This window comes from Canis lupus, chromosome 8 (assembly GCF_048164855.1).
Source record: "Canis lupus baileyi chromosome 8, mCanLup2.hap1, whole genome shotgun sequence".
NCBI lineage: Eukaryota > Metazoa > Chordata > Mammalia > Carnivora > Canidae > Canis > Canis lupus.
Genome location: NC_132845.1, coordinates 37179100 through 37205240, shown reverse-complemented (window position 1 = coordinate 37205240; position 26141 = coordinate 37179100). Strand labels below are relative to the sequence as shown.

At 54.9% G+C, this 26141-nt stretch overlaps 1 protein-coding gene and 1 pseudogene across 4 annotated transcripts in view; one reads left to right on the top strand and one right to left on the bottom strand.

The window, feature by feature from the left end:
* NPRL3 (NPR3 like, GATOR1 complex subunit) overlaps positions 1 to 26141 on the top strand; it is a 38335-nt gene that overhangs the window by 10961 nt on the left and 1233 nt on the right. For all 4 annotated transcript variants that reach the window (XM_072834999.1, XM_072835000.1, XM_072835002.1 and 1 more), the window contains 10 exons: positions 817 to 946; positions 2522 to 2596; positions 7929 to 8082; positions 10360 to 10441; positions 18459 to 18596; positions 19767 to 19923; positions 22611 to 22717; positions 23091 to 23220; positions 25076 to 25265; positions 25888 to 26080. In XM_072834999.1, the coding sequence (XP_072691100.1) occupies positions 817 to 946; positions 2522 to 2596; positions 7929 to 8082; positions 10360 to 10441; positions 18459 to 18596; positions 19767 to 19923; positions 22611 to 22717; positions 23091 to 23220; positions 25076 to 25265; positions 25888 to 26080 (1356 nt within the window). The remainder of the gene's footprint in view (positions 1 to 816; positions 947 to 2521; positions 2597 to 7928; positions 8083 to 10359; positions 10442 to 18458; positions 18597 to 19766; positions 19924 to 22610; positions 22718 to 23090; positions 23221 to 25075; positions 25266 to 25887; positions 26081 to 26141) is intronic.
* LOC140638179 (small ribosomal subunit protein eS1 pseudogene) lies at positions 14287 to 15145 on the bottom strand (annotated as a pseudogene).

Below are 26141 nucleotides of genomic sequence, written 5' to 3'. Positions count from 1 at the left end.
GTCTGCACAGCACCCTCAGCACTCTCTTCCCTCTGGTGACTCTCCCTTATCTGCATCCCCTTGGGCAGGAAGGCACAGGGTTGCTAGTGGGGAGACATAAGTGTACAGAGGCATCTTGAGAAGGGATGAGCTCTGTAGTTTGCAGAGATCGTAGCCAAACCTGCTGTCACACTACAGCCGTTCCCACTTTACCACGGCATCCGGTCCTGTGCATCCTCAAGTTCATATCACATCATCGGTCCTACAGATTTTGCACATCTTAAAAGTTTCTTCCCTAGTTAAAAAGTAGAAGGTTGAAATGTTCAGGAGGGAACGACTGGGCAGCCGTGCCGTGAGGAAGGTAATTAGCACACTGCAGTTAGTGTTGTCCTTTACACACCTGGGGGTGGGAGGTCCTGGGGGTTGAGGGGTCAGCCCAGCAAACCTGGGCCAGTCGGGAGCCCCCCCAATCCTCGTGTGCCTTAATGAGTGGCTACTTAGGGCAGTGCTGGCTCCAGCTGTTGTCCTCCCTTTAAAAGCAAACTGCAACTTGTTTTCTCTCTTGAATTTCATAGAGCATGCCAAGAAATGACAGCATGTGCCTTCAGTCTATGCTTTTCATGCCTTTTACCTTGTAATTCTGGTGATTTTATGTCCCTAATCTTGGGGATCGCTTCAAAAGGGCAACTGATAGAAGCTTCCAGGTCCGCAGTGGGGGTAGAGCACTCCACGCACGAAGCTGCCATGTCCTGAGGCCTTTCCCCTCTGAGGGCAGGTGGGCATGGTACTGTGACACTTTGTTTACTTATTTCTACTCTGCCCTTTTTTAATTTTAAGGTTTTCAGATGTCATTCTGGCAACAATTTTGGCAACCAAGTCTGAAATGTGTGGCCAAAAATTTGAACTGAAGATTGATAACGTACGGTTTGTTGGGCACCCAACACTGCTGCAGCATGCTTTGGGGCAGGTATGGCCCTCCGGGGGCGGGTGAGGTTCTCCCTGGGGCAGGTGAGGTTCTCCCTGGGGTAAGTATGGCTCTCCTTGGGGCACATATGGCCCTTCCTGGGCAGGCACAGCTCTCCCTGAGCAGGCATGGTCCATCCTGGCTCTGGAGCCCTTGGGGGGCTGTGGCTCACACTGGTTCTGGTGAGGGCAGCCATCGTGTCCTGCCGTGCATGCAGTTGGCTGCATACCCTCACACCCTCACAGGCCTCTGTAGTTTTAGTCTCTGCTCCTGGCTTTGGCTCTGTAATCTGGGTCTTTCCTGACTTCTGCCTTCCCCTGATATCTAGGACACCTGTTTCTAAAGTGGTGCAAGCATTTTTGTTATTTATTCAATGATGCCATAGCAAATCTGATTATTTCCTACAATTTGTGCTAAACCCTGTATGTGCATTCTGTGATGAAGATGTTCCAGTACTGAGAGGTTTTAGCAAGATTGAATGCATTATTACCCAGGGGAATTTTTTTTTTTAGATATTATTTATTTATTCCTGAGTCACACAGAGAGAGGCAGAGACACAGGCAGAGGGAGAAGCAGGCTCCCTGTGGGGAGCCCGACGCGGGACTCGATCCCGGGACCCAGGATTACACCCTGGACCGGAGGTGGTGCTAAACCGCTGAACCACCCGGGCTGCCCACCAAGGGAATTTGACACCAGAACCTGCTAGTCAGTCCTGTGCACGCAGGCTGAATCAGGGCTTTCATAAGACAGGACGAGATTTCGCTCCATTTATATGATCCAGAATTTGCAGTTCTCAAATCTTATCCATGAATAAGCCCAAGGAAGGAGCTTCTGAGGCAGTGGAGGTGTGAGGACGTAGGGCCATGGCTGGGTGCACCGGGCCCCACGGTGGCACCTTCCTCCTTCCCCAGAGCCCTGCAGACAGGGCGCAGTCCCCATTGCTGACTCCTGGGTTCTGGGGGAGATTTGACGTCCTGCCAGGAGTTGCACCTGACCAAACTGGGGTGATAAGCAGGATGGTTAAAGAGCTAGTTGGGATGGCCCAGCGAGATGTGACCCCCCCCCCCCCCCCGGCAACACGTGTATTCTGTTTGATGTTTGTGACTTGGGGTGGTTGGATCCAAGCATCCCCTTGGTCTCTGCTCGCTCTGAGCGTTTTCTTGTCTCTTAATCGTCCTGAGTGGTTGCCATACCTGGCCGAGATAGATAACCCAGGTGGATGCTGAAAACAGCAATGGGGGAGGGAGAGTCCCAGCAGAGAACATCCCATCTGCTTAAGCCTCTCCCCGTCTTGTCGGGAGTGGGCACCTTAGCTGACTTCCATTGACTGGGGTAGTGTCGTCACTCAGGATCATAGCATTGACCTTCCCGCTCTTGTCTCAGCTGCGTCTCCTTCTGTATCTGCTGCCTTTGCTTGCCCATACCGAGGCGCTGAGCACTTCTCAAAGACCCAAGAGCTCTGTTTTTCTCTGGGTCAGCTCTATTCTGGAACCTTTCCCCGTGCCTGAAGAATAGCGCTAAACAGGATTTCTTGGGATGTGGTGGCTTTTACTCATTACAATTCCATTCCTTTTACAGGTTTCAAAAACAGATCCATCTCCGAAGAGGGAAGCTCCCACCATGATTCTCTTTAATGTGGTGTTTGCACTGAGGGTGAGTGAGTACAAGTGGCTGAAGAGCATGGGTGGGTCAGGGAGGAGAGTCCAGGGAGAGTGACAGTAGCTCGTTTCTGGTGAGTGTGTCATTGGCTCAGACTGCTGAGCTGGCCCAGCTGCTGCCCGGCTGGGGTCCTGGAGGAGTCTGCCCACGTTGTTTTTTCTAAATAAAATGTACATCACATAACATTTACTATTTCAACCATTTTAAAGTGTGCAGTTTGGTGGCATCCCGTAGCCACATTGTGTAACCGTCACCTGTATCGGTTCCAGAACGTTTTCATTGCCCCCCCAAGGAGACCACGTACTCCCCCTCTTCTCTCCTCTCCTAGCCCCTGGAAACCAGAATTTACTTTGTTTATGGATTTGCCTACTCTGCAATCTCATGGAAATTGGATCCTGCAATATGCAACTTTTGGTGTCTTGTCTTCTTTCACTTAGTTCCTCCATGTGGTAACACGTTTCAGGACTTCATTCCTTTTTGTGGCTGAATTCTATTCCATTGTTTGGATGGACCACAGTTTATGCATTCATTCATCTGTTGACGAGTGTTTGTGTTACCTCTGCCTTTCGGCCATTACGGACGATACATGTTCATCAGTGTTATACTGTGACCAGCGCTATTACTGACATTTGGGTCCAAATGTTTGTGTGGACACCTGTTCTCTTTTCCTTTGGGCATATATCTAGGAGTGCAATTCCAGGGTCATGTGATAACCTGTTGAGGAACTGTACCAGACCTCTGCACCATTTTACATCCCGACCAGCAGTGTGTGTGTGTTCCAATGTCTCTACCTTCACACCAACATTGTTATTTTCTTTTTAAAAAATATTTATTTATTTATTTATTGGAAATATTTTATTTATTTATTCGTGAGAGACACAGAGAGAGAGGCAGAGACACAGGCAGAGGGAGAAGCAGGCTCCATGCAGGGGGCCCGACGTGGGACTCAATCCCGGGACTCCAGGATCACGCCCTGAGCCAAAGGCAGATGCTCAGCTGCTGAGCCACCCTGGCATCCCATGAAAGGACGCCCATGAAATTGCCTAGGAAATTTATATTGGGTGGCTGTTACATAACGGAATTCCTTTGAAATATCCCACTATCTGTTTGCAATAAAATACTCAGTAGTTCTTTCTGGCTGGGCACATGTGATCTCATGATGACATTTCATAGAAATGTCTCAGACAAAGTGACTGAGTCTCCGTGACAAGGAACAGTGTGTGCTTTGAAAGTCTTCAGGGTGGCAGAAACAACACTACGCAGGGCACCTGTAAAATCGGGTATCATTTTAAGTTTCAAGGTGCTTCTCTCTTTTGAGGGCTCTGTGTGTGGAGACCACACCACATTCACTGTGAATGGCTTAAAACCAAAATAATGCCAGAGAAAAGGTCCTTTGGAATGGAGTTTAATTTTTAAAACTAGACAACCTTGCCGATAAATAAGGAACTGTATGTTAAGACAGAATGATTGGTTAAGGGGCACCTGGGTGGCTCACCAGTTTAGTACTGCCTTCAGGGGTGATCCTGGAGTCCCAGGATCGAGTCCCCCATTGGGCTTCCCTCAAGAAGCCTGCTTCTCCCTCTGCCTGTGTCTCTGCCTCTCTCTCTGTGTGGGTCTCTCATGAATGAATAAATAAAATCTTAACCGATCATTTTGTCTTTTTTTTTTTTTTTTAACACTGGCTGTCCCTAGGGTGTGTGGTTCCAAGAGGGACCTTTGCCTTTGTAGTTTTGGCATTTTCACAGGGTGAATAATATAGGGCATGATATGTGAAATTGCCTAATGGAGACACCTCCAAAGAGAACTCCAGGAAGAAACAAAAGACCAAAAATCATGACGAATGCGGTCTGTGAGCACTGATAGGCCCTGTGGGATGGGCAGTGAGAAGCAGCCACGGCCCCACCCTGCAGGCAGGCCCTCGGCTCCGGGAAACAGCATGTGATAGCAGAATGGGAGACACCCTGGCTGTAGCAATCAGGAAAACAACCAGATTCTAAAGTTGTATGAAGACTTTAAAAATAATCATTAGGGGGCACCTGGGTGGCTCAGTCATGAAACGTCTGCCTTCGGCTCAGGTCATGATCTCAGGTTCCGGGATCGAGTCCCACGTCAGGCTCCCTGCTTAACGGGGAGTCTGCTTCTCCCTCTGCCTCTGCTGCTGCTCCCCCTGCTTGCATGCGTTCTCTCTCTGTCAAATAAATAAAATCTTTTAAAAATATATTATAAAATAAATACTTAGGCTGGAAATAATCCTGGTATCCAGTAGCTGGGGAATGGTTAGACAAGGTGGTAGTTATTACACTGGCACATCTGTGGCTGTTAAAGTGAGGAGTGAGGATGAGGCCAGAGCCGAGAAGAGTATAGATGCATCGGCGCCAGGTGAAACCAGCCTGCAACCAGGTACTGGAGGACCTCGTGCAGCACTGGCCTCACTGCTGAAGAGTGGGAGGAATTTTAGATAATGTAGTGTTGATATCGTAAGGTAGGACGTTCTTTTAATGGCCATGTAAAGATGTATACTTACTTTTTACTTTGAAGGCCTTTTTTTTAAAAAATTTTTTAAAAATTTTTATTTATTTATGATAGTCACAGAGAGAGAGAGAGAGAGAGAGGCAGAGACATAGGCAGAGGGAGAAGCAGGCTCCATGCACCGAGAGCCCGATGTGGGATTCGATCCCGGGTCTCCAGGATCGCGCCCTGGGCCAAAGGCAGGCGCTAAACCGCTGCGCCACCCAGGGATCCCTACTTTGAAGGCTTTTAAACCCTAAACCAATGACAGTAGGTGGTGAAACTCTGATGTCCCATGATGTTGTCAGGCCCCCGGCCCTGCCCGTTGCTCCCATGTTTCAAGGCAAACCCCAGGCCTCGTATCTGTTCCTTGTATGTACTTCAGGCGCCAGCTCTATGAAACGGGAACATTTATGTTACACCGTGATGCCCTTTCACACCCGATACAGCTGGTGGTCATGGGGTATCAGCTAGTGCCTGCTCTGTTGAAACTTCCCTCAGTTGCCATGGTTTTTGCCTTTGGCCTGTCTGGACCAGGATGAAAACCTGGCCCTCCCAAGGGTATGGGCTGTGTATTAGGTCTCGCTGCCTTGGTCCCACTGAATGGCCCATGTTTGGATTCATCTCCTAGTACTTGCTCTTGTTCATGTATTGCTTGCAAATTGGACATTTGCTCTGAAGCCCTCATTACATTTTTGGTACTTTTTTTTTTTTAAGATTTTATTTATTTATAAAAGACCCAGTGAGAGAGGCAGAGACACAGGCAAGGGAGAAGCAGGCTCCACGCAGGGAGCCCGACATGCGACTCGATCCCGGGTCTCCAGGATCAGGCCCTGAGTCAAAGACAGACGCTCAACCGCTGAGCCACGCAGGCATCCCTTTGGTACATGTTTTGAGAGCAAGAGTCGCACAGGTCATACCCTAAATTTCCTGCTGTTTTGTATCACCTATGGGGGCAAATGTGTTTCTAAGAGTTCCCACTTGGGGCTGGCCCGTCCTGGGTGGTACCTCTCTCACTGTGGCCGGACGGAACCTTGTGTTCTGCAGGCACCTTGAGTGGTGCCTGGCCTGTGAAGCCAAACAGGACACCCCCCCACACCCCACCAGTGCAGGTCATCGGGCCTTGCCTGGGTGACCCCCCCTCGCGTGCCTGGGAATGTGGGACAGGTAGGCTCGGGCTTCTGACTTAAAACACTGTCCTGTCCCAGCCAATGGGGCCTTGAGCATAGGGTCAGGCTCTCAGGTGTGACTTGATTGTTTCTTTAAGGGGTAACATCTGCATAGGATCATTCTCCTTCCTCTGCTTTGCTGCTGAGACTATTTTGACACAGATTCTTTTTTTTTTTTTAAATATTTTATTTGTTTATTCATGAGAGAGAGAGGCAGACAGACAGACAGACATAGGCAGAGGGAGAAGCAGGCTCCACGCAAGGAGCCCAACGTGGGACTCGATCCTGGGACCCCGGGTTACACCCTGAGCCAAAGACAGGCGCTCAACCGCTGAGCTACCTGGGCGTCCCAAGACAGATTATTCTAAAAGTGTATTTTAAGGCAGTTGTACATACTTTATAACGTAGGTCCTCCAGTTCCACAATCTTGGGACATTTTGAGGGGCCATCCTTGACGTGAAGGGCGGGCACAGCACGAGGGCAGTGTTTACTCCTCTCCCAGCACAGAGATGCTGCTGCCAGGTATGAATTCTGTTTGTGAACATGAGATCTGCTAGGAGTTCAGGAAATCTCTCCAATTGCAGGTATGAAAGTGTTTACTGAGTCTGGGTTTTGGTCCAGAAGGCTGGCTGTGGACACCCTGCTGATAGGGCCCGGCCTGCCAGATAAACAGGAGGGGAGGCAGCCCAGGTTTTGATCAGCAGCACCATGTGTGCCTCTCACTCCTCCCACCTCCACCCTGGGTGACTCAGCAGCCCTGTTGGCCTCCTGCAATGCTGAGTCATGGTTGGCCAGTTATCTGCTGTGTGGAGTATCTTGAGAGACCCTACAGCTGCCTGCCCCACCCCTGGCCTGGGCGGGTGTGCCCGCCTGCCCTCCCTGCGGCGTCTGATAGGTTCTGGAGTTAGCGTTGGGGTGCCAAGGGAGCTTGTGGGGAGAAGAGTGGCCTGGAGCCTGCTGTCTTTGTTGTTAGCCAGGCTTGTTTCTGTTGGAAGAGCCTCTTCTGAGGACCGTGTGTCCGACCAACAGTCAGCCTGGGGCCTGCGTTTCCGATGCTCCATGCCCCCGTTGTAACGGGGTCTGTGTGGTTGAGTTCTCACGAAGCCTGGTCCTGCCCACCAGCAGTAGCAGGACACTGGTGACCGTAAACACTGCCAGGGCTTGTGGTCTGCACAGGATCTGTCAGACTCCTTGGGGAGGGAGGTGCCGCTGTTACACATTCCCAGATGGAAGCCTGTGATCACACAGTAGGTGGGTAGTGGGACCTGTGTCTTCAGCCACCCCATGGCCCCAGTGGGCTACCTCTTGTCAGGCCTGGTAGATGCTGGATCTGAACCCCATCCTGGATGGTCCTGCTGGGGTGCCCTGCAGCATGCTTGTGGGATATGCCTTTGTCACCTCACCAGCTGGGGGACCCCACAGACCCTTCTCTGTGTTGCCATCCAGGCATCTGTTCCTAAGATAGGATACTGAACACACTGGTGTTGGTGGATGGACCGTGGAGGGGACATAGGAAACGAGACAGCAGTGGCCCCTGGAGTGGGCCGTGTGGAAAAGGAGGAGAGGGTTCCTCCATGGTTTGAGGCATCTAGGCACGCGTGCTCCCTGTATGTACGCTGCGTTTGACTCACAAGTGGCCTCTCCCGCAGGCCAATGCGGACCCGTCAGTGATAAACTGTCTGCACAACCTTTCCCGACGCATCGCCACAGTGCTGCAGCATGAGGAGCGCCGCTGCCAGTACCTCACCAGAGAGGCCAAGCTGATCCTGGCGCTGCAGGACGAGGTGTCCGCGGTGGCTGATGGTGAGTGTGGCAGGAATCTCTCCTACCCCACACCACAGCACAGGCAGGCAGCCTTTGGAGGTGGGACCCTGGTCCAGGTTTGCAGAGGCGGAAACTGAGCACCGAGAGGTTATGTGATCTTGTGACCTTCCCTGGGCACGTAGGAGGACGCCTAAGGGACACAGTTGGAGAGCAGTTCTCCTGAATTGATGCCGGAATTGATCCCGCAGCCTGAACGGCGCCCCACACCCCAGCTGCAGGATGGCTGTCCGGGCAGGTCGGGGGCAGGTCGGGCATTGCCCAGTCAGCCCTACTCCTGCTGGCTGCGGTTCCCTGCGGCAGGAGGACACGTGAGGGGCCAGCGGGAACATTGAGCTGCCAAGGTGAATTGAAGGCAGACCCAACTGAGTTATCACCTGACTGATTATTAAAGATACTTTTTGCCAGTAGCTCACTGTGTGGATTTAGGCATTCCATGAACACCTCCAGCCACAGAGAAACACCTGCCTGTGACGCACTCTCCACCTCCATCTCGGGTCAGTGCCTCTGTACAAAAGAGAGAACTAGAAACAGACTTGAGGGTGAACCCAGTCTAATTTTAGCAATAAGGGGATCCCTGGGTGGCTCAACGGTTTAGCGCCTGCCATTGGCTCAGGGCATCATCCTGGAGACCTGGGATCGAGTCCTGTGTCGGGCTCCCGGCATGGAGCCTGCTTCTCCCTCTGCCTGTGTCTCTGCCCCTCTCTCTCTCTCTCTCTCTATGAATAAATAACTAAAATCTTAAAAAAAATAAAAAATAAAAAAATTTCTCTATGGGGCACCTAATATCTTCTTAAATACATCTGGATCTAGTAACTAACATTTTAGAAAGATATCTTTCCGGCAGCCCCGGTGGCACAGCAGTTTGGCGCCACCTGCAGCCTGGGGTGTGATCCTGGAGACCCGGGATCGAGTTCCACATCGGGCTCCCTGCATGGAGCCTGCTTCTCCCTCTGCCTGTGTCTCTGTCTCTCTCTCTCTGTGTCTATGAATAAATAAATAAAATCTTAAAAAAAAATAGAAAGATATCTTTCCTTTTTTTTTTTTTTTTTTTTGGATCCTGGGGTCCCGGGATCGAGTTCCACGTCGGGCTCCCTGCATGGAGCCTGCTTCTCCCTCTCCCTGTGTCTCTGTCTCTCTCTCTGTGTCTCTCATGAATAAATATATACAATATTAAGAAAATAAAATAAAATAAGAATTACCTTTAGAGTAAGAGAAAGCTTCTGTAGAGAAAAATATTGTTTAAGATTTTATTTATTTGCGAGAGGGGAGGGGAGGGCTGAGCACAAGCAGGGAGAGGGACAGAGGGAGAAGCAGGCTCCCCGCTGAGCAGGGAGTCCCATGTGGGGCTTGACCCCAGGACCCTAAGCTGAAGGCAGATGCTCAACCCCCTGAGCCACTCAGGTACCCCATCACAGAAAATTTTTAAAAATTCAATTTAACTACATATTTTTAAGGCATTAATGAGAAAAGATTAATGAAAACATTTTGATCATAAAAATGAATTGAGTTAGTATGAATGAATGGGTGGAGACGTGATGGTGGCTGTGGTGGTCTGAGCTCCGGGGCCACCAGTGACCTGGATTGTCCCTGTGCTGCCTGTGGCTGCAGGGTCAGGGGAGCCATGGGTGAAGTTGCCACAGAAATGCCCTGTATAAAGACAAACAGATCAGCCAAAGTCTTGTCTCCAGTGGTTGCACAGATTTTATAGAATGCAGTGGGGGAATAAATAGCCTAATGTTTGGTTTAAAATGACTTAAAATTTATTTTCAGCTAAACTTTTTTTTTTTAAGATTTATTTTAGAGCGAGAGAGAGTGTGTGCATGAGTGTGGGAGGGTGGGGAGGGTGGGGAAGGGCAGCGGGAGAGAGAGAGTCTTGAGCAGACTCGTTGCTGAGTGTGGAGCCCAACACAGGCCTCGATCTCATGACTGAGCCAAAACCAAGAGAGTCTGATGCTCAACCGCTGAGCCACACGGGCACCCCAGTTATTCTCATTTTAAAAGATATTTTTCAGGAATGCCCAGGTGGCTCAGCGGTTGAGCGCCTGCCTTTGGCTCAGGGCGTGACCGTGGGGTCCTGAGATTGAGTCCTGCATCAGGCTCCCCACATGGAGCCTGCTTCTCCTTCTGCCTGTGTCTCTGCCTCTCTCTCTGTCTCTCATGAATAAATAAAATAAAAATAAAAGGTATTTTTCCATTCTAGCCTTTGCAAGTTTCCTTGCTTTGGAGATTCTAAATTCTCTGTTGTGATTCTTGCAGCAAATGATGGTCCTCAGTCCCCATTTCATCACATTCTGCCCAAGTGCAAGCTGGCCAGGGACCTCAAGGAAGCTTATGACAGGTAAGACAGGTGAGCGGAGTGGTCAATGCACCTGCCTGCCTGTGGGCCTCATTGCCTGAGCTGTTCTCCTGTCGTGCCCCTGAGATGGGGGTGAGCGAGGACTGGGAGTGCCGGCCCCTCTGCTCCAGAACTGAACCTGAGGTCACATGTGAGAGCCTGAAGTTCCTGTGAGTCATCAGCTGCAAGGTCAGCGTGACACAGTGCCACGTTCCGGGTCTGAGGGTGCCTCCTGCTCTGCAGGACCTGGGGTTTGGGCCTGAGTGTAGGATGCACAGGCATCGCAGACACAGCAGAGCCTCCCGGTTGTTTCAGTTATTTTGGCGTTTCTAGTTTTCTCTGTGGAGAAGCAAAGAACTTCTTTTCTTTTTAAGAGTGTTTACTGCTCTCAGACCCTGGGTCTGCAGTGTGGGTGGGAGGTGGAGGGGAGCCTGGGCAGGTGCCCAAGTGACCGTTGCCATGAAAGCGTGGCCTTTCCACCATGCTCTAGGACTATTGGTTCATGACGGGCCACGACTCACTGCTGAGGGGACCGCATGGCACCAGGCACGTTGCTGCACAGGTGGCACAGAGGTGCGGCTTCTGTTGCTACCTGGCATGTGGCCCAATGCCCTCTCCTGGCCTTCCCAGGGCTTCACTCCATCGGTGGACTCTGCACTGCCCGCGGATCTAAGAGCTGTGGCTGGCGATGCCCCGTGTCATCCAGGCCCAGAAAGGGTGGCTTGTCGGGGGGTCCTCTCCTTTTTTGGTGTTAATAATTTCCCCGATCTCACCAACAATACGTACTTGTTATAGGTATTTAGGAAATCTAGGAAAGTAGAGAGAAAAAAAAGCCCATCTATAGTCCCGGACCCACTCATAATCGTTACGAGCATTTTGGAAGTTTTCATTCTTTTTTGCTGTTTTAACTGAAGCTTTTGAGAAGGTCCCCTCTCCGTCAAGTCCGCAGGCCAGAGGTGGAGTGTCTTCCCTGCTGTACCACCAGCAGGCCCTCCTGGTGGCAGGATGCGTTTCTGTGGGCCGTGTGTCGTGTGCCATCCCACGCAGACAGGCTGAGGGCCCGGGCGAACGCGGACCCTTTGTCCCTTTCCGCTGCGCATGCCGACCACCCCTCGTCATCTCTGTTGAACAGTGTCGCTTGGACCCTGTCTATACTGGTACATAAGGACTTCTTCTGTTTTCTTTTTTTGTTGCATAATCAGCCAGCCCTTGGACATTTCGTTGGTGCCAGCCTCTGGTGCCGTAAGAGCTGCTGCTCAGTGTCGTGCGGGGGTTGCTGTTGATTAGTAAGATGCATTCCTGAGAATGGGATTGCCAGGTCCACAGGTGAGATGCACCTGTAATTTTGGTGCGTGTCCCTGCGCGCCTTGCGCCTCAGGTTGCACCCCCACTAGCAACACAGGAGATGCCTCTTCTTCTGGCTGTGCCGGCGCCGGTCTCGGGGAGCTCTCGGATCTGAGCACCGCGATGGGTCACAACGGCATCTGCACAGCCGTGTCGATGCACCTGTGCATGTCCCCTTCCCTGTCTAGCTCTCCTCAGACCCCCGTGCATCTGTCTGTCGGGAGGAAAGGTGCCTTCGTTCAGGAGGCAGAGCTGTCTGTGGCAGAAGCTGTGGCTAGTGTTCCTTTGTCCTGATTTGGCGGCTGCTGGGTGTCCGGGCACAGAACTCTCGTGCCGCTGTACCCCCGCCTCTTTGTCCCGTGACATCACCCATGACCACGTTGAGGTCTCTGCGGGCAGAGGCATGCTGCCCTCTGGTCTGGGGTTGGCTGGTGTCCGCAATTGCTCCTTGGAAGAGGCTGCCTTGCTCTGAGTGGTCCTCTGCCTGCCTCAGCTCCGGTCGGACCACACGCAATTGAGGCTAAGCAGCAGGTGAACCCCAAGCCAGAGCCACACTCTCTATGTCTAAGAAAGACTGGACTGTGATTTCTTGGGTTTGAACTGCAAGTTGGAGGCAGTGGGTTCTGGTGAGTCGACCACCCGCAGCCACTCCGAGCCTGAGGCAGCCCAGCGCCCCCCAGTGGTCATTATTTCAGCGCCTGACAGGCTCCGTCTCCGGGAAGACTCACCTCCCGTCGCTGTTCAGCGCTTGGTGCCCTCCTTCCTCTGGCGCAGGCATCCTGGTGTGTGAGGTTCGGGATCCCTTTCCTCAGGGTGAAACCCCCCCTTCCAGTTCCCAGACCCCACCTTGCTGAGTCCTGGGTCCTGGGGCCGCCTCAGGTGCGCCAGCCACCGTTGCCTCTCTGGGGAGGTCCCAGGGCCAGTGGCGTCTTCCCCTGCACCTTGTCCCAGCCCGCCGGTAGCAGAGGCTCTCAAGTCACAGGACCCCGTCCGGCCTGAGGCCCTGCCTGGCCTGCTGCTGCAGGGTGGGCTCACTCTGAAGCCAAGAAAGGGAGACCTGAGTTGACATGACTGATCCAGTAGCACAGGACGCAGAGCTTTCTTCTCCCGTTGGCAGCTTTCCAGCAGATCCTGGGGAGGGTTTTCTCCCAGCAGAAGTGAGAGACGTGGAGGTTGGAGATGGGGGTGAGACTCCTCAAAGGAGTTGTTCTGGCTTTGCTGTTTTAAGGGAAATCCGGGACTGTGGTGTGGCCGACTGGCCTGGTGCCCTCGTGGCCCGGAACCCAAGTCCTGTGTGTGTAGGCGGGCAGCACGAACCCCACGGGAGCCCACCCTGACTGTTCCAGCATCTGTCTCTCCCCGTGGAGCTTGGGGACCTCAGCGACCGTGTCCACTCATCTGTGTGACTGTCAGCTTGTGTCCCCCATGGAGGCCCCTTCTGTAACACGGACCTCATGGTTGGCCTGCGGGGAGCACGGCTCGCCTGCTGGTAGTTGAAGGAATGAGTAAGCAGGGGTCGTGCTGTCGTGGAGTGCGTGGTTTGACCGAGTGATTGTTGGATGGTTTTCAGAGCTAAGGGGCCTGTGGTGGGACCAGGAGGCTCAGAGCCCCGGGGGGCTGCCCAGGGCCCAGCTGGGTGGGTGTGCTGGGGACTCTGCGCTGGTTCGTTGCTGCCTGTTCAGAGCAGAGATGGGCCCATGGACACCTTTCATATCCTGGGAGTTTTAGTTCTTTGTTCCCTAAAAATGCACTTATATAAGCCTTTTGTGTGAAATTTGAAGGTGGCCCTCTTGGAGCTCACCTGAACCTCTTGGACTGTGTACAGCGTCCCACTCCATGTAGTAGGAAGCCTGGCCGCGTGTGGGACCAGAGTGATCCACAGGTGCTGGGCTGGCAGCAAGAAAGGTGACGGGGAGACCAAACAGGGGGCTCTCAGCTCGGCTGAACGTCAGGAGCTGAAGCTCCTTCTCAGGCGGTGAAATGCAAGGGTGATGGAGTGAGGTTGGAGGCATGGCGTTCTCTCTGGGATGGGAAAGATAAGGGCATGTCTGAAAGGCCCATGTGGTGCCCCATGCACAGTCATCGCCTTGGGGCTCAGGGCTCTGCTGGGAGTACCTATCTCGGGTGGCAGATAGGGCTGGGTGACTGTGTGACCGGCTGGATAAGCCTCCCGTGGGGGCAGTGCCTTTCGTCCAGTGTACCCAGACTGAATGCGACTGCCCACAGACAGAAGTACAGACATAGCAGGAACCTTCCAGGCCCCGAAGCCCTGCTCTGCTAGAGTCTTGTCTTTTTTTTTTTTTTTTTTTAAGTTTCCTTTTATTAACCATCTATAACACTTCCATCCAGATCACTACAGCTTAAAATAGATCACTACCCTTTTGAAGCTATTTAGTAGCCAAGAGCAATGGATAAGATCCATACAACAGTTCTGAAAAGTTTGCGATGTCAGTTCAGAACATCTGCTTCACCGAGCCTGATTATTTGAAAAGAATGATAAGAAATTAAACATCACAAATATGTTTTTATTTGTCACCATTAAATGTCTGAATTTTAAACAGATTCTTGGACTGGTGGTTCATATCCATCAGCTCGTTCAACTTTAGCACCGGTCTCATCCCCCATAGCTTTTCCAGAACTACTACCTTCACCATAAAGCTCCATGAGTTTTCCCGATTCAAACTTGGGCTTTGTCAGCATTTTTACTTTTCTAACAAAAACATCATGGAGTGGATAAATAGACTGACAAGCTTTTTCTATATCTTTTCCGATGCTGTCTGGAATCAATTTATTGACCACTTCTTTCAAGTCATTTGTCTGCACCTCTTGGGTCATGATTTCCATCATCTTTTTCCGGTTTTGGCAGACCTGTTGGTGCTGAGCGTAAGAGGTCTTCCGAATCTGATTATTGCGTTTTTTAGTAAAACCAACACAAAATAGACGAAGCAAATAACCATCGGTAGTCTTTACATCAACATGAGCTTCAATCATGGTCTGCCATTTTTTGACCATGGAGCACATTTTGTCACGGGTAAGATCCATGCCATGGAAATTAGTCAGGCAGTTTTTACCCTGCACATCCTCAGTGATTAGCTTGAATTTCCTAAATGCAACTTCATCATTCTGCAGATCAGCAAGGCTAACTTCAAAAACGCGACCCTTGAGACCATCAGACGCAATTTTGGTTCCTTGAGTTCTTGTGACTAGTGTTTTTCCAATATTTCTTATATTGAACATAGCTGGTGCTTTCACATCATACCAATCTTTCTTAGAAAATGGATCAACCACTTTCTTCTTGGTTCCCTTTTTGCCGCCTTTTGTAAGGCGCTTGTTCTTGCTGACCGCCATGGCGCTGCTCTAGAGTCTTGTCTTTTTTTTTTTTTTTTTTAATTTATGATAGTCACACAGAGAGAGAGAGAGAGGCAGAGACACAGGCAGAGGGAGAAGCAGGCCCCATGCACCCGGAGCCCGACGTGGGACTCGATCCCGGGTCTCCAGGATCACGCCCCGGGCCAAAGGCAGGCGCTAAACCGCTGCGCCACCCAGGGATCCCTAGAGTCTTGTCTTAAAGTGCACTTTATACGGCCCAGGGCATATGCTCCGTGACACTGTGATGATGTTATTTGGTGACAGGCGGTGAGCCCAGGGGACTGTGCAGGCCCACCAGAAACCCGAAACGTAGCTCACTGTGTGTCAGCTGTGCTGCTGTAAGGATAATAAATACAGGGAGAGTCTCAGAGGGGGCTCCCTCCACCCGGACGCTCCCCTCCTCTTGGCGGATTCCGAGGGGCTCCTGGCTCCTCTTGCTGCAGGGGTCCTTATGACAGGGCTTCCCTGGGGGCTCCCGTGGGGGGCGTGGTCACGGTTCTCCTCACGGCATCTCAGCAGAAAGTACCCAGTAGGTGGAGGGTGCGGAGGGTGCGAGGGAGTGAGCAGATGCCTGGCAAAGGGAAGTAAAATCTACCTGCAAACCAGGGAACCAACACGGGAGTGTCTCCCACTTGAGGAGAGGACTGTGCGCCACTGTGTGCGTGCACAGGGCATCCCTAAACTCCCAGGGGAGCAAAAGCCGCTCCATGGGACGTAATAGGAGCCTCAGTGTTTAATTCTGGTTCTGCGCTGATCTGCCGCTACTTGGAGCCGCACCCTAAAGAGGACAGCTCAAAGGCAGATCTTTGTTTTCAATCTTCCAGCCTTTCTGTCCACGTATACAGTGAAACAGAGGAGGAGCTCGTGTTGCCCTTCTCAGCTCATTCTCCCTGCAGCCCTGCTGTTCCTCAGTCTTCTCTTCCCTCTTTTGTACGTGGAAGCTGAGAATCTCATCTTCTGTGCAGCCCTCACCGGGTGAGCTTGGATCTGTGAGAGGCTGTTTCTCGGGGTTTGATGGGAGCTGTCCATCTGCAAAGCTGTCCATCTTGCCCAAAGCTTGCTGAGGCTCTGGGAACCTCCCTCTGCACCCGGTTCTGGAAGAGGCCCTCCTCTGGGGCCTTGAGGAGGGATCTGGGGTCTCTTCCCTAGATTGTGACACTCATCAGACCCACTCATGGGCTTCCCCCTGAGGGACTGTGGCATCGGCAGTGACCAAACGTTTGCCTTCCAGCCTCAGCCACAGCTGCAGCCCACACCCCTGCAGCCCTGGGTGCTCTGACCCTCCCTTTGGGGGACCACTCAGGGGACAGACGTCCTGGGAGTGTGGTATGGGTTTTCCTGATGCCTCTGGGCAGGGCAGGCAGAGGGTGTTCGCTGAGCGTGGGGCAGTTGGCAGTGAGCAGATGGTGGCGCTGGCCGGCGTCCCAGGGGGTCGTGGAGGTCAGGGATGTGTTCTCTGCTTTTCGCCCTGGGTTTTCTCCTCATTACACGCTTCCTGCGTGAGAAAACTGCTGACCACAGATTCCGCTGGCCCTTTGGGCGAACCCGTGGGGAAACCTGTGGTACTTGGTCTGCCGCTTGAGGCTTCAGGGAAGAGATTGTAGGAACAGCCTGTGGGTTTGGGCTGTGAGGGCCGTAGGGCCGCCTGCCAGCACCGTGGATTTGTGTGTCCCCGCGGGAGGTCTGAGACAGCTCCCTGAGCCATGGTCGGGCCCACAAGTGGCCGGATGTGGACGTCTTGGCCTCTCTGGCCACTTGGGAATGGTAGCGTGGGTTGGGATGTGATGGGAAGAACTGGACCAGGACAGGACAGGCCTTGGCAGTGGGCACGCAGCCCCTTCTTGTCCACCTGCCAGGGATGTGGTGAGGACCAGCCACAGGGGCTTTGCCCAAGCAGCCACGTCTCTTCTGTGTCGGGTATCAGATGCTCTTGGCTCTTAGCACAACAGGGGCCATGCACCAGGCTTCGGGTACCGTCAGGCTGCTTCTCACTGGAGGGTTCAGAAGCCCCCCCCGCTGGAAACAGCTCCTTTGTGTGTGGTTCTCTGGTGCAGGGCAGACGGTGCCACCTGTCTACGGGGAGCCACCAGCAACCTGTGCTGTGGGCAGAGGCCTCCTGGGGGATCGTGCAGTCTGCAGCATGGTCCTTGGGCCCCTTTCCTTCCTCCATCCATGAGGTTCTCAGTGCCCCCCACGTACCCGACACCTGACCAGCTGTGTGGGGAGCAGCTATGAGACATAAGGCCACAGCTGGTGACGGAATTCTATTTGGGGAAGCTGCATCAACCAGCAGACAAGTGGGTGCGTCCTGTGGTCTTGACCCAGCTACACGTGGTCACACAGCAGCCAGAGTGCCTGTGGGGCTGCGTCCGGGCTCACCTCACGGAAGGTGGTGCTTGGGAAGAGACGAGAAACAGGGAAGGAACCTGGGACACCTGGGCCAGTGCAGGTGGAGCCACGTGGTCTGGGGTAGGAGGCGAGGTCAGAGAAAAGTGGGCAGGTCACGTGTGGCTCCTGGCATTTGGGGGCCGTGGCTGAGAGACTGCCAGGGTGGGAACTGGGGGACCTGAGTAGGGAGGCAGGCAGGGGGGCTGGTGCGGAGGTCTGGACTTGGTACCTCCCTGCAGGTAGAGCTGATGGGACTTACAGATGGTCAAGGTGGGATGTGGGAGAAACGAGGATTCCGGGACCGGGTGGCTGTATGTGGCCTGAGCAGTGTTTTGCCCTGAAAGAGGCAAATTGCCGTCCCCACGGAGGGGTGGGGCGTGGAAGGGTTGCAGTGGAGGCTGGCTTGGGCAGTTGCCGTGGTGCACTGGGGTGCTGCTGTCCTCTTTTGGGGTGGGTGCCATGGGCTCCTCCCCAGCAGGATGTTTTGGGGGGCTTGGAGCCCAGCCCCTCACCCTTCCTGCCCAGCCCCACTTTGTGCCAGGGCCTACCTCTCATCCCTCAGCTTCGCCCTGGCACACCGAGCCTCTGGGACAGATGTCGGAGAGGCTTCCTTTTGGATTGTCGGACAGATTGTCGGAGAGACCCGATTGGATTCCATATTCCAGGGCTACAGAGAAACACGTGTGTGTGTGTGTGTGTGTGTGTGTGTGTGTGTGTTCCTAATGCGGCTTCTTGACTTGAACATACCAAGATCTGGGAAGGTGCTGTCCTGCCCAAGGGCTTCACTTGCACTCGCAGCAGCAGGAGTAGTGTGCTGGGAGGCAGCACCCTCAGCTGGGGTTTTGTGTGCTCAGCGTGTGGTTGAAGCGGCTGTGGACCAGTGATGGCACCTGATGGGGGTGGGGTCTGCTCTCTGCAGCCTGTGTACGTCCGGCGTGGTACGACTCCACATCAACAGCTGGCTGGAGGTGAGCTTCTGCTTGCCCCACAAGATCCACTACGCTGCTTCCAGCCTCATCCCCCCCGAGGCCATCGAACGGAGCCTGAAAGCCATCCGGTGAGTGCCGGCCCAGCCTGCAGGCACGCACGCACGTGCACAGGGTCTGCGGGGCCTTCTCTGTAGCATCTGCCTGAGGCCTCAGTGGCCTCCCTAAAGAGTTGGCTTTCCCTCTTCCTGCCACAGGTACTGGCAGGTAAGGCTCTACTGTTTATAGAAGTAAAAATGCATATTTTGGGGTCTGTTTTTTTTTTTTTTTTTTTTTTCCAGAAAGACCAACCGCAGGTCTCCTCTGGGCTGTCTTGGCACTGCCGGGGCGATCGCGCTCTGTGGGGGGGTCTGCGCGGGGCTGTTGGGGCCGAGTACCCTGATGAGAAGCCAGAGGGTGGGAGGGATCTCGGCCTCCCGCTGCTGCTCACCAGGCCTCCTATGCCTAAGTCAGAGCTTGTGGGACCTGTTCCTTCATCTAACTGATTTTCTGCAAGGAAAGAGCTAAGCTCAGGTTTTACAACCCCCCCCCCCCCATTAAAGTCCTCTGTCTCCTTAGATATTTTTATTTATAACTAAAAAAAGAAATCTAGGCACATTACAGAAAATTTATAGATGAGAGAGAGCAAGGCACTGCCTAGCCTTCTGTGCTCCAAGTCTGTGTCCTTCCTCCTGGGCTTCCTTGCTGAGTATATTTTTATGTACTTCTATTCATAGCCTGTGGCGGAGATTTTGTTTTTCCATATTTGGGACTCTTTCCTTGGAAAAGATTCATGAATTTTTTCCAGTCAACAAATGTTTGCTGGGCAATCCCAGAAGTGGGAGGTGGAATTGGATTGTCAGGCCTTCTTCAGTTTTGCTCAGTTGGGTTTTTTGAGGGTTGTAGTAATCCTTGTGGCTTTTTATTTTTATTTATTTTTTTAAAGATTTTATTTATTTATTCATGAGACACACAGAGAGGCAGAGACATAGGCCGAGGGAGAAGCAGGCTCCATGCAGGGAGCCTGATGTGGGACTCGATCCCGGGACCCCAGGATCACGCCCTGGGCCGAAGGCAGATGCTCAACCACTGAGCCACCCAGATGTCCCTCCTTGCGGCTTTTTAAAGGCCCCTGGACACACCACTGCCCCTCTGTCTAACCCTTCCAGTGACCTCCCAGGTTCAGTGTGTGCTCCAGGAACGTGCCCAATCAGGGGGCCTGTAGCTTGCATGTCCCACTGACCTGTGACTGTGTTCTGCAGCCCATACCACGCTCTGCTGCTGCTCAGTGATGAGAAGTCCCTGCTGGCCGAGCTCCCACTCGACTGCTCCCCGGCCCTGGTGCGTGTGATCAAGACCACCTCTGCTGTGAAGAACCTGCAGCAGCTGGCCCAGGATGCAGACCTGGCCTTGCTGCAGGTAACCCCTGGAGGCCTGGGCACACCCTAAATGGGGGGGAAAGGGCAGGGCGGGGGAGGGCACATCAGAGCAGGTGGTCTTGGGTGAAGGTAGGAGGTCAGGGCATCAGGAGAGCAGGCTGCCTGTGTGCTGTGTCCCCAGGACCCCTGTCCAGCTGAGAGCCACTGCACGGCCTGTGGTGGGATGGCTTGGAGTTGTGCAGTCTGAGTCGGGCCTGGCTTCAGGGCTGGCTTGTGCGCTGCTTGTAGGACTGGAGTTGTCCTGTGTCCAGGAGTTGTGAGGCATGAGGCCCTCCAGGGGCTGGATGACCGGGCTGTGGAGGATGTGGTGCCAGGGCTGGGGGCACGCAGGGTGTCGCCATGGAGAAGCCAGTGTGGGAGGTGAGGGCAGGAAGTTCAGATGAGGGCCCAGCTGTGTGCAGAACCAGACCTCACCCGGTGGCCCTGACACCTCCCTCGTGCACAGGCTGGCCTGCGTTCTGGGTGACATCCCTCCCTCTTCCTGAGTGCCCCTGGACAGCAGTTTCTTTCTCTCTCTCTCTTTTTAAAGATTTATTTATTTTATTATTATTATTTAAAATATTTTATTTATTCATGAAAGAAAGAGAGAGGCAGAGACACAGGCAGAGGGAGAAGCAGGCTCCACACAGGGAGCCCGACAAGGGACTCGATCCCGGGACCCAGGATCACACCCTGGTGCTAAGCCGCTGAGGCACCCACGCTGCCCTATTTATTTTAGAGAGAGTGCAGGAGCCGCGTGAGCTGGAGGAGGGGCAGAGGAAGGGGCAAAGGGGAGAATCCCAAGCAGACCCCCAGCCGAGCACGGGGTTCAGTCTCTACCCCGAGATCATGACCTGAGTTGAAAGCAAGAGCCAGAAGCCCCAGCACCTGAGCCGTCCAGGCGTCCCCACAGTTCCTGATCGGAGGGATGGCCCCTCAGTCCTGCAGTGATCCCCTTGGAGCCGTGTGGGGACCAGGGCGTGAGCAGAAGCACAGGGAGATGCTAAGGGTCCCCAGGCAGGGGTGCCTCCAAGTGAGGCTGAGGGTGGGAGCGGGGTCTGGGAACGGTGGGCACCGTGTGGCCGCCAGGGGGCAGCAGGACCCGGCGGGGAGCGGTGGCTCTGAGGCCAGGAGGCCGGAGCCTGGGCCCCCTGGGCTGCCCGCCTTTGGCCTTGGTCCTTAGCATGTTGGGCGGGCTTCACTCAGGCCTCTGTGCTGATTGTCCTCGTCTGTGCCCCATGACCTTTGCCCCCCATCCCCCGGGATTGTTTCTTGGACGCTGCCTTCCTGGGTCCTCACACAGGCTCCTGAGCTGGGCGGGAGCCGAGAGGGCCACATCCTGCCAGCCTTCGTAGCCTCCACTGGACAGGACCTCCATGGCCGCTCTGTCCACACCGCAGGCTGGTGCTCTGACTGCTGCAGGCCACACACGCGGCCAAAGCTTTCAAGTTGCTCGGTCTCTTTGGACGAAGACAGAGCTGTGTCCCCTGGTCCTTGGGAGACCGTTTCCTGCTGGTGTGGTGGCAGGTCTCCCCGGCCTGTGCTGCTGCCGGTGGCCGGTGGCCCAGTAGCCCCGAGGACAGCCAGGCTGGCCCCGTTGGAGCCCAAGCACCGATGGCCTCCCGGGGAGGAAGTGTCAGCTTCAGGTGTGGCTGTCACCACATGGTTTTGTTTTTTAAGATTTTCTGTACTTGAGATAGTTAGCACAGCAGGAGGCAGAGGGGAGGGAGAGGCAGGCTCCCCCTCGGAGGGGAGCCCCATGTAGGGCTGGACCCCAGGACCCGGTCATGGCCTGAGCCGAAGGGCCATGTGGGGGCCTCTCATCAGAAGATTTATTTATTTATTTATTTATTATTTATTTATTTATTATTTATTTATTTATTTATTAATTATTTTTATTTATTTATGATAGTCACACACACACACACAGAGAGAGAGAGAGAGAGGCAGAGACACAGGCAGAGGGAGAAGCAGGCTCCATGCACCAGGAGCCCGACGTGGGATTCGATCCCGGGTCTCCAGGATCGCGCCCTGGGCCAAAGGCAGGCGCCAAACCGCTGTGCCACCCAGGGATCCCTCATCAGAAGATTTAAGACGACATCCGTTCCCAGGGCGCCTGGTGGGCTCAGCCAGCAAATGTGTGACTCCCGATCTCGGGGTCGTGAGTCGGAGCCCCACATTGGGTACAGAGGTTCCTTAAGAAAAAATAAAATCTGGGACGCCTGGGTGACTCAGCGGTTGAGTTTGTTCAGCTGCCGCAGAGGCAGAAACGTCCAGTGCCCTGCCCTGAAGTTCTGCAGTGCGGCACTCGCAGACCCAGGCCCCCCTTTGCATGTCTGTGGCCCATCCTGTCAACGTCCAGGGATGCTGGGCCGCACGGGGACGCGTGGAGGAGGTGCAGGACGGGTTCACTGACCCACACCCGCTGCCACAAGGAAACCCATCCCCGAGCGGGGCTCCTGGTCGGGTAGAGTGCTGGCCAGCCAAGGTCCTTGCTCAGCTGCTGACCCCGGGTCCTGGGCGCCTCTGAAGTCCCCGTGCTCAGGAGGCCTTCCCTCAGTGCCAGCCTGGTCAGGGTCCTATGGGAAATGACCATCGGGGAGCACAGCAGGGACCAGTGCTCTGCCACGGGCCCAGCTGGGGAGCCGGAGAGTTGGGGAGCAGCCTCCCAGCTTCTGCTGCCTGCAGGTTTTCCAGCTGGCGGCCCACCTGGTGTACTGGGGCAAGGCCATCATCATCTACCCGCTGTGCGAGAACAACGTCTACATGCTTTCCCCCAACGCCAGCGTGTGTCTGTGAGTACCTCTGGCTGCCCCTTGCTAAGCCGGGCCCTTGCTTGGGCTCAATTGCTGGCCTCTGCTGCATCCACGTTCTAATCCTGGCCTGGTCAGTGCCGTGTGCGGGGTCTGTCTCCCCTACACCTGCTGGCCAGTGGGCTCTGGATGGGGGCCTGGTGGGAGTTGGGGGCCTTGACCTTGACTTGGGAGCTCAGAGGGGCTTTGGCCTGTGCCCGTGGCCCCTGCTGCCCCTTGAGGGAATCGCACCCATGCTGGGCTGCCTGCTATGCTGTGTCTCCCTGCTGTCCACCCTGGGCTCATGCCGAGGGCACAGAGGTCACGGAGCGATGCAGAGGTCTGCTGAGCTCATGGGCACCTCACCTGTCCCCAGGTACTCCCCGCTGGCTGAACAGTTTTCCCGTCAGTTTCCGGCTCACGACCTGCCGTCTGTCCTCGCTAAGTTCTCCTTGCCAGTTTCCTTGTCAGAATTCAGGAACCCCCTCGCCCCTCCTGTGCAGGAGGTAAGTCGCTGGAGTCCAGGGAGTCTGGAGACCACCCAGCCGGTGTCATTCCCTCGTCTCAGAGCCTCAGTGCTGCTGCACCTGGGTTTTGAGGGTGTGGGCTTGCTGTGTAGGTGCTTCATGTCATGCCGGGGTGACAAAGGCTGGCTCCCCAGCCAGGCCAGGCCCCCTGCAGACATTTGGGCATTCCCAAGGCTTCCCGCCCACCTCCCGCCCTGGGGAGCCCACCCTGGCTGCAGTGAGCTGTTTTGGGGGTTAGAACGGAGTGAAGAGGCCCAGGTGGCAAGAGAGTGGTAACCTTTCCTGTTGGATGCAGAGTCACCTTGTTTTCACTGAGCTTGGGCCCAGCTTTCTCATGCTCCGTGGTCCAGGAGGCCACAGGGTATGCGGGTCTTGTCCTGGGCTCACTGGTCCCCAAAATCTCCTCCAAGAGGATCTGGAGAGGACAGGCCTGGGTGAAGGCGAGGGTCAGGGGGTGTTGCTAGATGTGGCAAGGGCTCATCCAGGGAGGTGTGAGGCATATGCAATGAACAGGTGAGTTCTGGGTAGGGTGCAGGCTGGACCCAAGAACAAGGCTCTGCCGTGTCCCCTGTGCTGATGCCTGGGGCTCTGGGGCTCTGGGCAGGGACCCAGCACAGAGCCAATGGTGCAGGTGTTAGAGGGGGCTGGATGTTTTCAAGGCTTTGTCTTCAAAAGGAAAATTTTGTGTTTTTTTTTTATTTATTTTTATTTTTTATTAAGTGTTAGGCAAAACCAGTCCTTAAACTCTTTCCCTTCTCAAGTTGTGAATGAGGAGGAGATCCTGGTGCTTGAGTTAATTGAGATGCTGAGTGCAACAGAGTTCTAAAGGCCGTCCTTCATGGGGGCTTTGGCTTCCAGGAACTGTGCCAGGCCGTGCCAGCTGAATAAAAGACGCACCGTGCATCCGGACCCCCACTTCCCCAGCAGAAGCTTCCTAATGGTCCAGACGGCGGGTGGATTTTCCAGGTCGTGCCTGGTTGAGGGGCCCAGATGGGCCTCGGGTTTGGTTCTGAGCAGTCCCGGGGTGAGGCACCTGCTTGTCACGCCTCCTGCTCCGGGGTCTGGAACGTGCTCATGAGCGCTTATGAAGCATCTTTGTTTTCATTCTTCATTTTTAAGTTTATTTTTTGACCAGGTCATAACCTGCCCATGTTCCATCCCTACTCCCTGGCTGGCCAGCTGTCCCCTCCCGGGAGGGGCCTCCCAAAGCCGAGCCGGCAGCCGTGTGACCGTCCCGTCCCGCTCCCCCATGCCCCTCACTGGCCCTGGTCAGGGGCAGCCCCATGAGAGGGGAGGACTCCTCGTGCCGGGACCGCACACTATCAGGGCTCCCTGTCCTTGGGCCAGCGTCCAGGTCGACCCGAGGAGAGGACTCCAGCTCTCAGGGCAGCTGCCTGCAGCCTGTTGGTGAACAGTGCTGAGGTCCCGGCAGGCCCAGCCCTGTGTGGTAGTGGGTCCAAGCGGGCTGGCGGACACGAGGCAGCGCAGGGGCCTCTGTGAGTGGGTGCTGCTCCCCAGCTCTGGGTGCGGAAGCCCAGACATGGGACGGCCCGGCGTGTAAGGGGAAGTGCAGGTGCGGCCCTAGTGCCCTTGCGGCCCTGCTGCCCTCCTTGGAGCAGGGAGTTGGTCTTGCAGCCTGGTCGGCAGATGAGGTCTTTCTCCAAGGGGGGAGCCTTGTGCCCCAGGGACAGGCTCCTGGAGCTCATGGACCCCTTACCTCTGGGATGACCCCCGGGGGTCGTGTCTTAGGTCTCCTTGATCGCCCCTGGAGGGGAACAGGGCCAGCCTTCCCCCACTAACCCCCGCCCCGGGCCTCCTGCATGCTCTCCTGCAGACCCAGCTCATTCAGATGGTGGTGTGGATGTTGCAGCACAGACTCCTTGTCCAGCTGCACACCTACGTGTGCCTGATGGCCTCGCCCAGTGAGGAGGAGCCCCACCCTCGAGAGGACGACGTCCCCTTCACCGCCCGGGTCGGCGGCCGCAGCCTCAGCACACCCAACGCCCTCAGCTTTGGTTCCCCAAGTAGGAGCCCCCTGCCCAGGGTGTCTGTCTGGTGGGTGGGGTAGCATTTGGGGGGGTACTTGGGAGCCAGGACCCCGACATGGGCTCTGCTGGGCGTGACCAAGGCCACCTCCCATGGCCACGTGCAGAGCAGCGCTCCCTTGAAGGCGGGTAGGAGACCTCTTTCCCTCGCCCCCCTCCCCCACCCTTACCTCACACCTCCGGGCTCTGGGCTCCTGGGCAGGGGCTGGCTCGAGTCCAGGGCAGCCGGGGAGCAGAGCGGATGTCCCACATCCCTGGGAGGACAGTTGAGGCCGCTGGGCCGGGGCCTGGGAGGAGACCCTGATGATCATTCCCTCTTTGAAAGAGCCATTGTGGCCACGGCAGGCGCCCAGAGGATGCAGCCTGAGCCCCAGGCTCGGGGGAAACGAAGGGCTGGGACGCTCCCGGGACTGAGGCCTGACCTTGGCGTCCAGCTTCGGTGCAGGGCCGAGCCTTGCTCAGGGCCCTGCCTTGTCTGCGTGGGGGCGGGGGAGCGAGCGGGCCTGGGGTGTGGCTGCGATGCCTGGTGCAACAGATGGCACGGCTGGGGCACCAGGGTGTGCTTGGGGTCAGACTTCTCCCTGACCCGTGCTGCCCACAGCCAGCAGTGACGACATGACCCTCACCAGCCCCAGTATGGATAACTCCAGCGCAGAGCTGCTGCCCAGTGGGGATTCGCCGCTCAACAAGAGGATGACGGAGAACCTGCTGGCCAGCCTGTCGGAGCACGAGCGGGCGGCCATCCTCAGCGTGCCTGCGGCCCAGAACCCCGAGGACCTCCGCATGTTTGCCAGGTGGGGTCCGAACACAAAGTGGATGGGGACTTACCCACCACGGCCCCAGCTAAGTCAGCTG